Genomic DNA, 14752 nt, shown 5'->3' with positions numbered 1-14752 from the left:
TAAATGAATGATGATGCATGGTGGCAAATCTGTGCGTGAATAATTTAAGATTAAAATTATGAAAATCGGTTGGGTAGAAGAGACAAACGAACTCGGAAAAGAAAAACCAAAATTAACTCCCATAAGAAATATACAGGTAGGAAATTGCTTTTGTGCATAACTCAAAATATACCTCAGATAAATAAATGCCAATCCATGATGGGAAGTTTGTGCGTGCATACTTTAATTTAAGACCAAAATTATGAAAATCGGTTGGGTTGAAGAGCCAAACAGACTCGGAAAAGAAAACCCAATAAATTTATATATATATAGATTGAAAGTACCGGTACCTAATTCCATCTTAGAAAACATACGTCCCAAAACATGTGATCACTGGTCAAATGCAACACAGCAATGACTTGCTAAGACTAAGGAATGCGACTTGCTAAGGAATGACTTGCAGAAAACATGCCTACTTGAAATTTATCTGTGATTATGTTGTTCAATTATTATTATTTCCAAGGCTGCCCCCCACCACAAAATGTTGGTACATTCTATGATGGACCACATAGACTAGCCAGTTGGTGTTTGTCAGCTGTTAAGAGATTTTGGTATGCATTTACTTTTGCTATCTTGAGTGTTATCCTATATTTTTAAGGCTACATATATTCATTTTGAACTATTGTATATCTCTATGCAGTACCAATACTGTATTAAAAATATTTTTCACATACCACACTCTAAGCAAGTGTTTCAAATACTCTCAGCTGTGATAGTAATTAACCGTTTACCAGATTGGTTGTGTACACTGTAATGGTAAAACTCAAAAAAAGTACTAGGAGTGTTTACAAAAACATTATAATAAAATATTTCGTTACTAGGACCGAAAGTGGTATTTTCCGGCGCGCGCTCAAGTTTTTCCCGGCAAAGCCTCACACAGGAAACCCCAATTTCACGTGCGAGGCTAAGCCGAGGACGGGGATAATGGAGCAAGAGCAGGAAAATAACTTTCGGTACGAGTTATGAACGATACTTTTCATCACGACGCAAAAATACACAAACACAGATAAACAAACTTCAGTAGGTAATATTACAACTATTTTATTTCTCAATTTTAAACATCAAAATAAAATAAAATCTTCTAAAAGAAAAACTGTTGATACATTTTTTTAAACATAAAAATAAAGGACATATTCTAAAGGAAACCTATACCTATATATCTCAATACAATTTTTTTCAAACATCGAAGAATTTAACAACTTTTAACAAAACATACAGCTGATTCAAATCTTTAATTAAACCATAACAAAACAATAGTGCACGTAGTGAGTAAATGGAGAACTAATCGAGAGCGAAGAAAAGTAAATTCAGAGCGAGGGAAGATCAGCTAGTTGATTTTCCCTCGCGCTAAATTAGAGATTGGGAAAAGACTACTTTCATTGATGTCAGCTGTTATCGAAAATAGTTACTTTCGTTACTATGTTTTATTTACAGTGTGGTGTGAAAATAGAGAAGAAAATATATAGGCACTTTTGGTCGAGTTTTTGACCACGGGGCTTTCAGTAATAACTCTAAAATATTTTAGAGTTAAAAATAAATTACAAGCTTATGTCATCTTTTAAAACACATGTTCCAAAACATGTGATCACATGCAAAGCAACAATGTAAAGAAATGACTTGCAGAAAACATGCCCACTTGAGTGTTTATCTGTGTTTGTTGTTCAATTATCTCCACCAAGGCTGTCCCCCCTCCACAGAATTTGGGCACATTCCCTCATCACTGACAGACCATCATAGACTAGCCAGTTCCAGTTGCCCAGTTGGCCTGATTCAGCTGTATAAGGAGATTCTGGTATGCATTTCTTGAGTATTCGTTAACCTCTATTTTATAAGGCTTCAAATTAATTTTAAACAGTTGAATTTCTCATATTCCAATGACAATATTCAGTATTCATGTGTGAGAATATTAATGACAGTTCATTATTAGAATCTCTTCCTCTTCTAATATCTAATTTATCCTATTGAATGTATTTGTTCTGAGTTTACTTGAGTATTACTAGTATTTATTCTGAATACATGTCAATTCAATACATCCGTTGGATAGCTGAGGAATTGGAGGGCTTGTTTAGTTTAGCCATCAGAAGGTTACCTTGTTTCATCTTGAGAAATGTCATAGCAACTTTTTGATGTGTCAAAATTGGACATATGTGACGTTTTTCGCTGGGCTTTAAATTTAATTGGGTTGTAAAAATGGTCCAGGCCAACCTTTTTAAATACAATTTTTATTTGGGGTTTTTTTGTTGTTTCAGGAAGCTAGTGGCAAACCAATTAGAACATGTTGGGAACCATTCTGCTGCTATTTTCAATAGCATTACTTTCATACTTATGGAGATCTCGGAGACCCACTAACTATCCACCAGGTATGGCACCTGCTGACTCAGTGAATTTCTAATTGCTTTAATGAATTTTTATTGAAACTTGTCCACGATGAATGGAAATAACTAGATTTGTGCAATGCACCTCGGACCCCCTGAGTAAAAAAAAATAAGAAAAATAAACTAAGTTTTAGACTGCTCAATATGTTGCCCATCAGAATTTAAGTTCTCTATTGATTGTAATTAACTACAAACAATAGAAACACAAGTTACACAGTAACTATGGAGGAATTTTAACAAATAATTTCATTAGAAAGATTATCAGTTAGGTAAATGTCGTCAAATGATTGTGATTGTCTTAGCAGCCTTTCAGTTATCAGTACAGAAACAAAGAAAATCCCTAAAAAAATTCCTTCTAAATGGGTATCACAATCTCTTTGAAATAGAACAAATATGTTGCACCTACAACATTTATTATTAAAAATTTTGTTACTCTTTTCCATCCTAGTTTCAAATTATTACATTGTTGTTGTCAGGACAAAATCTTTATTATAGAGACAAAAATGAATGAAAAAGTATATTGTATGAACATCTTGAAAAGATTTACATATACTGCATTTTGCTCTTACATAATATCTTGTATTGTAACCAAAACACACATTATCCTGAGTAAAAACGAGAGACATTAATAGTGAACATCAACAACTCAATTGTAAGAGACATAAATAGCAAATGATAATAGTTTATATAGATAAAATCCATTGGTGATTGGCGGGATTTGAACCCTTGACCTAGGGTTCCGAATACCACTAGACCAGCTTGCTCCCTGCAACTGATAATAGTAATAATTGTAGACAACACTGCCTTAAAATGATATTTCTCGAATATAAAATAAAGTTTTAATATACCTAGTTTTACTCTTAAGAAACTTGTTTGTAGTTTTAACATCAAACGAATAAAAACCACTTTCAAATCCACTGGGAAGCTGAACGTCCTTAACGTTAAATGGTTTAACCTTGAAATATGTTGAAATGGAAAATTATTAGGTGTCCCATATAGCTTATGTAATCAAAAAATAAGATGTATGATATAACCAATCTAGGATGTAATATTTTTCTACTCCCTTTTGATAAAAAAAATACTGCTATTTTTACCCCAAAATCAACATTTAAAGCCTGCAAAATGTTTAAGATTTTTTTTTATATAATAATTTATTTACCTTTTGCAACAAAAAAACAGTATAATTAGTTAATAAAATTTGGACCATAGACGTATGTAAGGAAGCTATTACCTAGTTTTAATTATATCTAAACTAAAATATTTTAACTTTTTAAATTTTTTTAATGAGTGTTGTTATGCTCAGGCCCTACACCGTTGCCTATTGTTGGCAACACTTTCCAAATGCCAAAGGCGCCAAAGCATCTCTATCAGGCTGTAGAGGAGTGGTCTAAAGTTTACGGTGAGATCATCGGACTTACAGTTGGAAATCTAAGAGTTGTTCTTGTTACTGGAGCTGACAATGTGCTGGCTGCACTGCGAAAAGAAGAGTTTCAAGATCGACCAGACACATTTTCCATCAGAGAAAGATCATTCGGTGAACTATTTGGTGAAAGGACCTTTCTTATATAATCTTTAATTAATTCATAGCTTTTTGATTAAGATTAAAACTGTATCCAGATGTACTTGATAATTGGATGAGAAACAGCTGGTTCTAGTATAGTATAGTATACAGTAGTCAGTAAAAAGATTCTAGTCTTATATATTTAAAAAAAAACTTTTGCAAAACTTATGACAGCTAGCCTGTCCATACTACTGGACCAAAATTACATGGGAGTTCTACCAAAAGAAAGGTTATCGGTCCTATATGTGCAGGTTTTATTTGTATTTTGATATATATATATCTATTTTATATAATTATTATTTTATATATTTATTTAAATATTAATATTAATTTGGTGAAAAATGGAATACAACTTTGCTTATGGAGATTTAACATGGAGATAATTCTGTATATTAATAGACAAGCATGTCTTGATAACCTGTTTTCTAAGCTCCTGTGCATCACAGGGAAAATCTACGCATACTGTTAAAAAGATATTTGCCTGTAGATATGCAGAATTCCCTTTATAAATTAAAATAGGCAAAACAAATAAGGACCAACACGGGCCTTATGGGTTTCCATGTTGGTGAGAAAATAACAACAAAATATAAAAAGAAAATCAAAACAAATGGAAGAAATTCCAGTAACATGTTTTATTTACAGCGTGGGGTGAAAATAGAGAAGTTTGCTCAATACATACTTCTTGTCGAGTTTTCGACCACGGGGGTAGCTAGTTTTCATTCTAAGATCAGATGACAAGGAAAGAAAACAAATTATTACAAATTGCTAACATTTAAACATGTTAACGTTTCTAACATACAGGGAATCAAATGGAAGCAGATTAAGTTTGCTTCTAGAGACTTGGACAGTATTCAAAGGAAGAGTAGGATTCAAAAAGAAGAAAAGTAGATACAAAAGTAAGATTGAGGGGTTAAGGAAAGAGTTCAGTTAAAAATAATTGAGGAACCATTTAAGTCAAAGTGTTAATGGTAAATTTATTTATAAACACATAATGTCTTAAGTAACTTAACATTAATAAACTAAAACACTTATCTCCAAAAAGATTAAAGTATAAAAGCGTAAAACTTTACCATGCACCTGTTTACATTAATGAATGGGTTTTATAAACACTGTTGCAGGTATTTTTTTCAGCAGTGGAGAACAATGGATGTCTTCACGCAAGTTTACAGTCAAACAAATGAGAGCGTATGGCAAGAACGAAAAAGAAGATTTAATTCAAGATGAAATCTCTCAACTCATGGAAACATTCAAAGATGGCAGTGTTATCCAGGTACCTTTGAGTAAAGTTCAACTCAAACTCTGTCAATTCAGTTGTTTTGCGTTCAACCAGAAGTAAGGTTACCTCCACTCTTGGCGAACCTGTCTTCGCAACATGGTTGCAAAGATTAGGGATTGAAACAGGCTACATTAAATTAAATGGAGACGCAATCTGTGACATAAAATAGCCGCTTTGGTAAATGGGCAAGCTCGGCCCAGGCCCAGCGGCGAAAGAGGTTTTAGATCTTTTGGGAGCGTAAGATAGATAATAGATTTGAAATCACGTCAATAGAATCCTCTCCTCTCTCTTTTATGACTCTTCACAACCTGCATCTTGATCGTAATTTTTACAGAAGTCAGAGACAGGTTTAGGTGGTGCAAGGCATTCAATCAGATGGTGGTGCAAACATTCAGAGCGGGGCCCTTTACCAAAAAGTAGTTTCCCAACAATACCTACTAAACCAACAAAAATCTCAATAAATAATGTAGGTATTATTATACCACCTCTTTTTATGTCTTCATAACTTACATACGTAGTTGAATTAAAATTCAATTACATTTTTTTTTTTCACCAAGTGCGGGGTCACCCAAGGTTTAGGGTACAGGAATTATGTGTAGCTTCTGTTTCTGGTAAAACTTCTGTAATTCAATGAGGTTTTGGCTATGTTGTAATTTCCATTCAATAGTATGTTATTGTTTTTATTTCAATCAATGGATGTATTATACAAATAAATGTCAATAATTAAATATTTTTAAAGAATAATTTATTTGTGTTACTTTTTATCTAGTCCAAAACTTTTCTCTTTTGCTTTAATAAAGAGGTTTTATATATGATTGGCCTGGGACCGTGGCTTCGTCCTGTAATCCAGCTACTTGGAGGTCACCAATTGTGGATATTTACAGGCATGATCTGTGGATGCAATACTCCCTGGTGTGGATTAATGTCCGCACCAATGAGTACTACGACTATCCGCAGTACTATCCTGATAATTAGACAAATTCGTAAATTGCAAGGCAAAAATTTGGTTTGAATTCCATTATAAATACAGGTCCCTTTAGTTGACGTTGGCTGTATGGGCTATATATTAATTAAAAGTCTTATCTAAGAAACATGTGAGCCTAAGTCAGTAACAAGACTATAAAAGATTGCGCCACTCATCCTACACTCATCTCTTTTCATACTTGGCTTTAAATACCTACATTTCTATGGTCGCCATTTCAGTTAAAAGTATTAAGTGTCAAGGGTAAAGTATAAGTACCAGTTTGGCTTAAAATACCTACATTTTTGGTCGCCATTTCATTGTAAAGTATTAAAGTATTAATGTGTGTATTATTTATAGGGAACCGGTATATTTGGAGTCGCCTCAGTGAATGTTATTTGGACAATGTTGGCAAATAAGAGGATTGATTTCAATGATGTAGAATCAAGAAAGTTTTTGGGAAGCTTGAATGCAATGATGCGTCGAGGAACTCCTGCTGGTGGTAGCTTGGTTGATATTTCACCAATTTTCAAATATATTGACACAAGCTTTAAGTTGAACACAGCAACCTTCAGAGAAGTTCAAAAATATGTACAAGTAAGTATTATGGGAGTAATCAGCTTATTTTTAATAGACATTTTATTTTGATACCAATAATTGTAAGACACATCTTTTGTAACTTCCAGAGGAGAAAAATAATTTTCTTAGCCCTCTCAGCATTCTTAGTTTTTTCAAGACACACATTGAGGTTAGAGGGTTAAATTACTGATGAATTTACTGATAAAAAAATAGAGCATCATTTATTTCTTTTAATATCCGAGACACCGACTGAAGCTTGTAGAAAAAACACCTAAATACATGGGAAAAAGAACTTGTTAATAAACTACCCTCAAATCTAAAAACTTTAATTAATAATACATCTTTTAAAAGCAGCCTTGCTGATTTTCTGATAAGTAAAACATATTACAGTGTTAATGATTAATGAAACTATAACCAATCAATATGACTTTTATTTTGTATGACATAGAAACTTATTTTTGTTCTGTTATCGTTTAACAAATTTTGCCAACTGGTTTAAAAACATTTTTTAATGCTTAAGACATATTGTTGTACATTAGGGTTAGTAATATACTTGACAATGTCATCTGTTTTTTAGCTGTGGTATGATTCAAAACTTTGATGTGATAATAAAGAATTATTTATTTATTTATTTATTCAATCTGAATAGTGGTTTCGGAGTCCATAAGGTACATACATATATACATATTATAGTTCCTCTTTTATAGATATAGATTTTGCATTTATAAAAAATTACAATTAAATAATCAATGTTTTACAAGTTTTCATCACATTTTAAGGAAACTGACGACATGCACAGGATTTAAGTAAACATTTCTGTTACAGCAAACAATCAAAGAACACGAGGAAATTTTAGATCCAAACAACCCTATGGATTTGATTGACCATTACTTGATTGAAATGAAGAAAAACACCTCTAAGCTTTTTACTGGTAAGATAATTATTGAATAATCTATGTTAAAATTAGAAAATATCTGTCATGATTAATTTTGTTTATGTTGAGAGAAGTAAGTTTTACAACACCATTCCTTGACTTCCATTCAAAGTTTGTGATTAACAGTTTCTCTTTCTTGTGATGTGTTATTTCTTCCCCCCAATCACATACTGTAGTAATACAGTTCTATTAGACTTAAACCTCAACATAGAAAGTGAAAGCTCACTTTTGATTCCAAACTACAGTTCATTATAGTTTCCATATATGGTATAAAGTTACACCAGTTTGATCGTAGGGTTTGCGGGAAGAAGGTTTGATTGGCTGAAAAAGTGTTTTTGGTTTTATAACATATTTTGAACACCATATGGTTTAGTAAAAAATAAACATTTAACAAAAATAATTTATGAAAAAAAAAAACTAAAATGGTCTTCTTCATAATCGTGCTAAAGTGATCATTTTCAGAGCTACACAAGCTTGTAAATAGAAATTTTCCAAACAATTTTAACGTTTTGAAATATATGACTTCATATAATGGAAACTATTTTTTGTATTGTACAGGATATTGTTTTTTTGTTTTAAACATTACACAAAATAGAATTATACTCTTAGCACAGACTGGCAATCCCTATTCCAACTCTTCCCAGGAAATTCCGAGTCAACACATTTTTTATTTTAAACATTACACAAAATAGAATTATACTCTTAGCACAGACTGGCAATCCCTATTCCAACTCTTCCCAGGAAATTCCGAGTCAACACATTTTTTATTTTAAACATTACACAAAATAGAATTATACTCTTAGCACAGACTGGCAATCCCTATTCCAACTCTTCCCAGGAAATTCCGAGTCAACACATTTTTTATTTTAAACATTACACAAAATAGAATTATACTCTTAGCACAGACTGGCAATCCCTATTCCAAATCTTTCCAGGATATTCCGAGTCAACACACTTTCTGAAATGATGCCTAGTCTGAAAATTTGAATGTTCACAGTTATATTTACTTTGAGATGATGAAAAATACAGTTTTTTATTCAGTAGTATATTTCCAGAAAAGGACCTTATCATGATAGCGCTCGACTTGTTCGTGGCCGGCGCAGAATCTGTTAGTAACTCAGTAGAGTTTGTACTGTTGTACATGATCTTGTACCCGGAGATTCAGGAAAAGATGCAAGCAGAAATAGACCATGTTCTGGCAAGAGCAAGGAAACCCAAGTTGGATGACAAGTTAAGGTAGGTGTATTGTATGGTCAAGTAATTTATTGATTTAAAACCGGACAATGAGTACAATCTACAGTATCGGTAGTTTGCCAAAAATAAATTCCCTAACATGAGATCAAATCTTCATAGCATAAACTTAGGTAAAAACTTAATTTAATAACGTAAAAATATGTAACACCGACAATAAAGTCAATCAATATTTTGTTTGTAATCAAAATCAACAATATTTTGTTTGTAATCAGTCAACAGTTTGTAATGTTAACATTTCAGTGACAGTTTGAAACCAGCTGTTAGTTAAAACAAACTTAAAATATAGTGTCGGCTACTAGACTTTTAGAAAGTCTAAACTTAATTTCAAAAACTGAAACCCACGATTAAAATATTGGCTTTAACATTCCCTTCCTCTCAAAATTATCTTTCTCTTAACAGAAAACTCATGGAAATCCGTCAAGTACTTAATTCAGAATTGAAAACCCAGCACATTTTAATATATAAAGTGTGATTAGTACTAAAAATGGCTTGGAATGGAGAAGTAGTTGCAGACGTGCTTTTGTTGAATGGGGCATCCTATCCTATTTTGGGGCATGGGGGTCCTATTTTGTAAACATATATATCTTGGGAGTTGTCACAAATGGCCTGAAAAATTAGACAACTACAGAAAGAGGATATTCACCATCACACACTCGCCGTGCCTGTGATTTCAACCTACCGACTCTTCACAGCAGAATATATGAAAAGAAGCCATCCTCCTATGCTACATTGGGGCTAAGCGTTTCAATTGCATACCTGTCGAAGTCAAGATGTCCAGTCCTCCTAAGAAGCTGAAGACAACACTAAATATATATAACTTTTGCAACACCGGCCCATTCTACAGTGTGCAAGATTACCTAAACTAGTGTGCCCTGTAGTAGTCAGTAAATTGAAATGCACTAGAGGCAGGTTACTTGCCTCAAGCAGCGTATAGACAGGGACAGTAGAGAAGGCAAGTTGCGGGCTGCAAGTACTTGCCAGTTGAACTTACTGCATACTTACCTTCCTTTCCAGCAGCAAGTATTTACTGACGGAAAGAAAACTCAAACATGTTTGATTTTGCTGGCCTGGCCACGGTAAGTAGTGGGTCAAGAGGGTGGTAACGCGACCACTGGTGGCCAGAACTTTCCTGTCAAAACGTGTACTTGACATGCACTTGCCGCCAGTAGCAGAGTGGCAAGTTCAATCAGAGTTGATCATGTATATAGAAGTGAAAGTGTGTTTGTTTAGAATAAAATGTCAGACAAGGGCCCTTCTGAGAAGAAAAAATCATTAAGTGGAGCTGTGAAGACATAACTAAGTTTTTAAAGATTTTTCAAAATTACGAACTATTGTGGAACATACTTTATATTAACTATGCTGACAACATTCTCCATTACAATCAGACATGCTCAACACAAATTAAATTCAAGTATCGACACCATTCACTCGCGAACTAAAAGCAGACTGGCTGCAAGTTCGCTTTTGTCACTTGCCGATAGTACTTACCCGATGTATACGAAAACATTTATTGTATTATACATAAAACTTAAGAATGTTTTATTCAAAACAATAGTTATTTGTGTAACTAGTGGGCAAAGTGGCACTTTGCTGCACACGAGAAAAATTTTTACTTGCGAGCCGTAGGCGAGTGTGGAAAGTGTCTCAAGTGCAGCAAAGGCAGTTTGCGCTCGTGTTACAAATTATATTTTTCCTACAGTTACTATAAATCATATAAATAATTAGTCTTTCTTCTGTGCAAGGAAGCCCACTTTGTCGGGTGACTGAAGGAAAAACAAGTTGTTATAGGAAATTTCTCATTTAGGAACTGGATCAGATTCCAGTTTTGGAAAAGTTTTGAAAACCAGACACTTAAATAAATATTATTATTCCATTTATCATTTTATAACACTATTGGAAAACAAATTGTTCATATTTGTGCAATTTTATCTGTTTAGTATGCACTATCTGATGGCAGTTTTGACAGAAGTGGAAAGAATCAACAGTGTGGTCCCGACCAATGTGCCCCACACTTGCACAAAAGACACAACATTTGGAGGATACTTTATACCTAAGGTAAGTTCTTGAACTGAAGACTTGTAAACATATTTTTCTTTGCAAGAACAGTGTACCTTCATGCAGAGGTGCCCATAACACCACACGATCATGAGCGCAACACCTATTCATACTGCCCCTTTCTTCACCCCTCCCATAACTTAGCCACCTGCTTCCTTCCCTCAGCATATATGAACTAAGCATATCTACTAAAGTAAAAGAAAAATAGCTCACTGTCATTACAAAACCATTATTAGGGACATTTGTTTTCTAATACAACATTTCGGGGAAGATGAAACGGTTATGATATTTGGGTAATTTTGAAATAGTGAAATGGTCATGCTCATTAAACAGAATTACCCTAGGGAGGGTCTCTTCACCCAAACCAGATGTAATGAAATAGCCACAAATTGACAAAGACAAGACTATGAAGCCAATACAGAAATGAAAAAAATTGAAATATTTTTTCCCCATGTCCTCTCTGAGACTGGTATTCTATCTGCTTGCATCATAGACAAAAATCCACGATAGCGGCCGCATTGAGGTTATATACCGCTATCAAGGCAAAATCTTTAACAAGTTTTCGGTGAAATTGGGAGCGTCTCTTAATCCTACTCATGCGAAGACATCATTGTCTCCTGCGATGGCAGCAATATCTTTACATTTCCCTGCCCCGGTCGCAAATATATCATCATAGCCTCCTGAGATCACAGCAATATCTTTAAATTTTTGCACGATTGTGAAAACATAATCTTTTAATACTTAACTGAAATGGCGACCATACAAAGGTAGACCATCTCCCGTGATCACAGCAAATATTCTTCCACGGTCATGAAAACATTGTTATTGTCTTGGTAAAATTAAGAGAATCATCACAATTGCCAAGATCACGTTGTTGCAAAAAACAAAAATTTTAATAATTACAGTATGAAAAGCTAACAATGTGGTTCAAGTGTTAAAACAGTGTATAAATACTATAAATTCATCAAAAACAAATTTTAAGCTACTGTAATTATAAGAAATTCGATACATTATATGGTATATAAAACTAAATCCCCCCAAAATCCTAGTGGTGCAAGTGAGGTGCTCCCCCCCTCTCTAAGCACCCCTGCCACTATTATATAAGAAAGATGATCCAAAGAAAGGTTTCAGCCAAGGCCACACTAAAAAAAAAACAGGCCGTAATGCTCATCAAGCATGACGTCACGATAGAAGACGGCAATGACGTATTGTTTGTCGTATGTGATCAGCTGCTTGTTTTAATCTTTCCTTGGAAAATAAATAAATAAATACCCATGTCATTGACATCTTCTATCGTGACGTCATGCTTCACGAGCATTATGGCCTGTTTTTTTAGTGTGGCCTTGTTTCAACACAGACATGGGCAGAGACATGTAAGGTAAGGCCAGATAAAATAAAGAAAACATATGTAATTGAGCAAAAAAATATAAAAAAAAAACTATTTTTATACATTGAACTCATAGTATAGCGGAGAAAACTAGAAGGAAGTTAAAAGTGTATTGTATCCCTTAGAATAAAACAATCATTTTATTTTAATTTTGCAAAAAATGAAAGGTTTTTTTTATTAGAGGGATCAAACATCACTACACTACAAATAGTTTTTTTATTGATATTTAGGTGAGTTTGAACAGTTTACTCTGGCCTCTTGAATGACTGCTGGAGTGCTGTACTGCTGGTAGCTGGTGCACTTAATTTACAGGATCTTTTACTTATAGGGGACAATGGTTTCAATGAATCTTCGTTCACTGGGATACGACACAAAATACTGGAGCAACCCTGAGGAATTTGACCCAAGGAGACATCTTAATAAGGAAGGAGTGTTCGTAAAGCCTTCAGTTCTGGCTACCTTTGGAGGAGGTAGCTATATTTTTAAATACATTTTAAATTTAAGTAATTTTGTATAAGTTTAGTAAGTTGTTGTGAGTTTACATCCCCTTTGTTACGACAAAATATTCCATATTGATGGATGTTAGCCTTAGGATTACTGTATAATACTTAAAGTGGTTTAGATACCTGCATTTAAGTAATCCAATTCGTTGCTTTATGTTGCAACCGGTTTCAACTCCGTCTTCAGGCTTGCAAGGATATCTTTGAAACAAAATATTTGTTGGATCTGTTCATTCTTGTAATGTACTGGATTACAGATAAGTGGTACAGAGGAAACACTCCATTTAATGCATATGAAAGAGTCAATGCTTCGTGAAATATTAACTATTTTTATTATTAATTTTTAGGTCCAAGGGTGTGTGTCGGAGAGATCATTGCAAGAAATATAATGTTCCTGTTCACAGCGACGTTTTTTGAGAAGTATACCGTCTCTCTTCCCCCCGGGGAGAAAGAACCTTCAACACTATCTATGCCTGGCTTCACTTCTGCTCCTCAGCCCTTCAAAGTTAAAATCCAAAGCAGATATTAGTCTGATAACCATACGGTTTTCCCAGACTGGCCTTAAATGCTTATTATGGTGCTAGAACACAGTCGGGTATTAGGAGACATGGTATGGACGTCTCCACTTCAAGTGGGTTTCTATCGATAGATTAACGTTATGTTTTTTCATCATCCTGATGACTGTTCTTTCCACCCTACTTAAATTTCCATCCATCACTACTAATTTTAAAAACTAACGTGTACAAACATATTTTTTAAATAACAAGAACATATTTATCAAGGCGACCTTTTTAAAAATAGAGACAAAATATTTACTTAGTACTAAAAGTAACATTACGAGAGTACACCTACTTCTAGGGTACGAGGTTTTTGCAAAATTAAACCAATGACGAGCTGCTCATAGAAACAAAGCAGGATTGATGTATCTGTCTTATAGACAATTATTTGTGGTTATAGTAGATAATTACTGGCATTGATACTGGTTTGATTCAATCTAAGGCTGGCCTGAACACCTGATTGCACTAAGGCCATTATATAGGAGTGTTTTGCAGGCTGCTAGTGTTTCTAACTAGAGTGAAATTATAGGACTAATCAAGTACATGGCCAAAACATTGTGTGTAAATTGTTCAATGGACAACATCTCTATTTGATCATTTGACAAAAGACCAAGTGCTTTATAACAATACAAAAATGTGTTTTCCATTGATTATTGCATAACATTCAATCTCACCAATATTATAACATGTTATTGCAATTGAAATGAAACTTAGAGTGTCTCATTTTGTAAGCTGGTCTTGTAACAATAAATGCATTTGTGAATTGCTGTAAAAATGGTCCTAAATATTTAATGATTATTACAATATGATACTTTTACGTTTTACAGATTTGTTGAATTGTTGATGCAAATCGTAATTCATTGCTGGAAAAACTGGAAACTGGAAAAAGCAATTTCCAGGAGTATTAATTAAGAAAGTTAATTTAAAATAATTAACCTTCACAATAATTTTAGATAAATTTATTAGATTAGATTTTTTAACAAAACTTTTTGATTTTATATCTATATAGTTTATTGATTAGGTAAATAGTTTAATTACAATGAATGTATTTTATTATTAAAATAAATTACTTCAAAATTTGTCATCGTCTTGCTTTATTTTAATTTTTGTTTTGTTACTAACAACTTTTTGCCCTAGAAACAAACAATTTTCAATGGTTTAAGATTTAACAAAGCAAAAATAATGGTGGGTGGTTTTCTATTTCCTTTACACCTGAATCTCATCATTTTCTTTCAGATTTTGATCAGTCATTTGTCAGGCCTGATAGTGATCAA

General features: G+C 33.5%; 1 protein-coding gene across 1 annotated transcript; it reads left to right on the top strand.

Annotated features, from left to right (window-relative positions):
• Window positions 1-1617: 1617 nt before the first annotated feature.
• On the top strand, window positions 1618-14538 carry LOC128997231 (farnesoate epoxidase-like). Its single transcript, XM_054422842.1, has 10 exons — window positions 1618-1831; window positions 2289-2399; window positions 3718-3960; window positions 5094-5245; window positions 6573-6809; window positions 7617-7722; window positions 8781-8961; window positions 10917-11034; window positions 12750-12891; window positions 13269-14538. Exons 2-10 carry the CDS (start codon window positions 2315-2317, stop codon window positions 13448-13450), a joined length of 1446 nt encoding a protein of 481 aa, XP_054278817.1. The 5' UTR covers window positions 1618-1831; window positions 2289-2314; the 3' UTR covers window positions 13451-14538.
• The last annotated feature ends 214 nt before the right edge of the window (window positions 14539-14752 follow it).

The sequence above is a fragment of the Macrosteles quadrilineatus genome, unplaced genomic scaffold (assembly GCF_028750875.1).
Source record: "Macrosteles quadrilineatus isolate MER2022 unplaced genomic scaffold, UCM_ALF_1.0 Scaffold_6__1_contigs__length_79288215, whole genome shotgun sequence".
NCBI lineage: Eukaryota > Metazoa > Arthropoda > Insecta > Hemiptera > Cicadellidae > Macrosteles > Macrosteles quadrilineatus.
The sequence above is the reverse complement of the archived record's forward strand: the minus strand, read 5'-3'. Positions and strand labels throughout refer to the sequence as shown.

What these genes read in the sequence shown, in the direction of transcription:
- LOC128997231 (XM_054422842.1), top strand. Translation starts at nt 2,315, where the DNA reads ATGTTGGGAACCATTCTGCTGCTATTTTCAATAGCATTACTTTCATAC. An exon ending in ACCCACTAACTATCCACCAG is followed by an intron (nt 2,400 to 3,717) that starts GTATGGCACCTG and finishes TGTTATGCTCAG; the next exon opens with GCCCTACACCGTTGCCTATT. An exon ending in ATCATTCGGTGAACTATTTG is followed by an intron (nt 3,961 to 5,093) that starts GTGAAAGGACCT and finishes ACACTGTTGCAG; the next exon opens with GTATTTTTTTCAGCAGTGGA.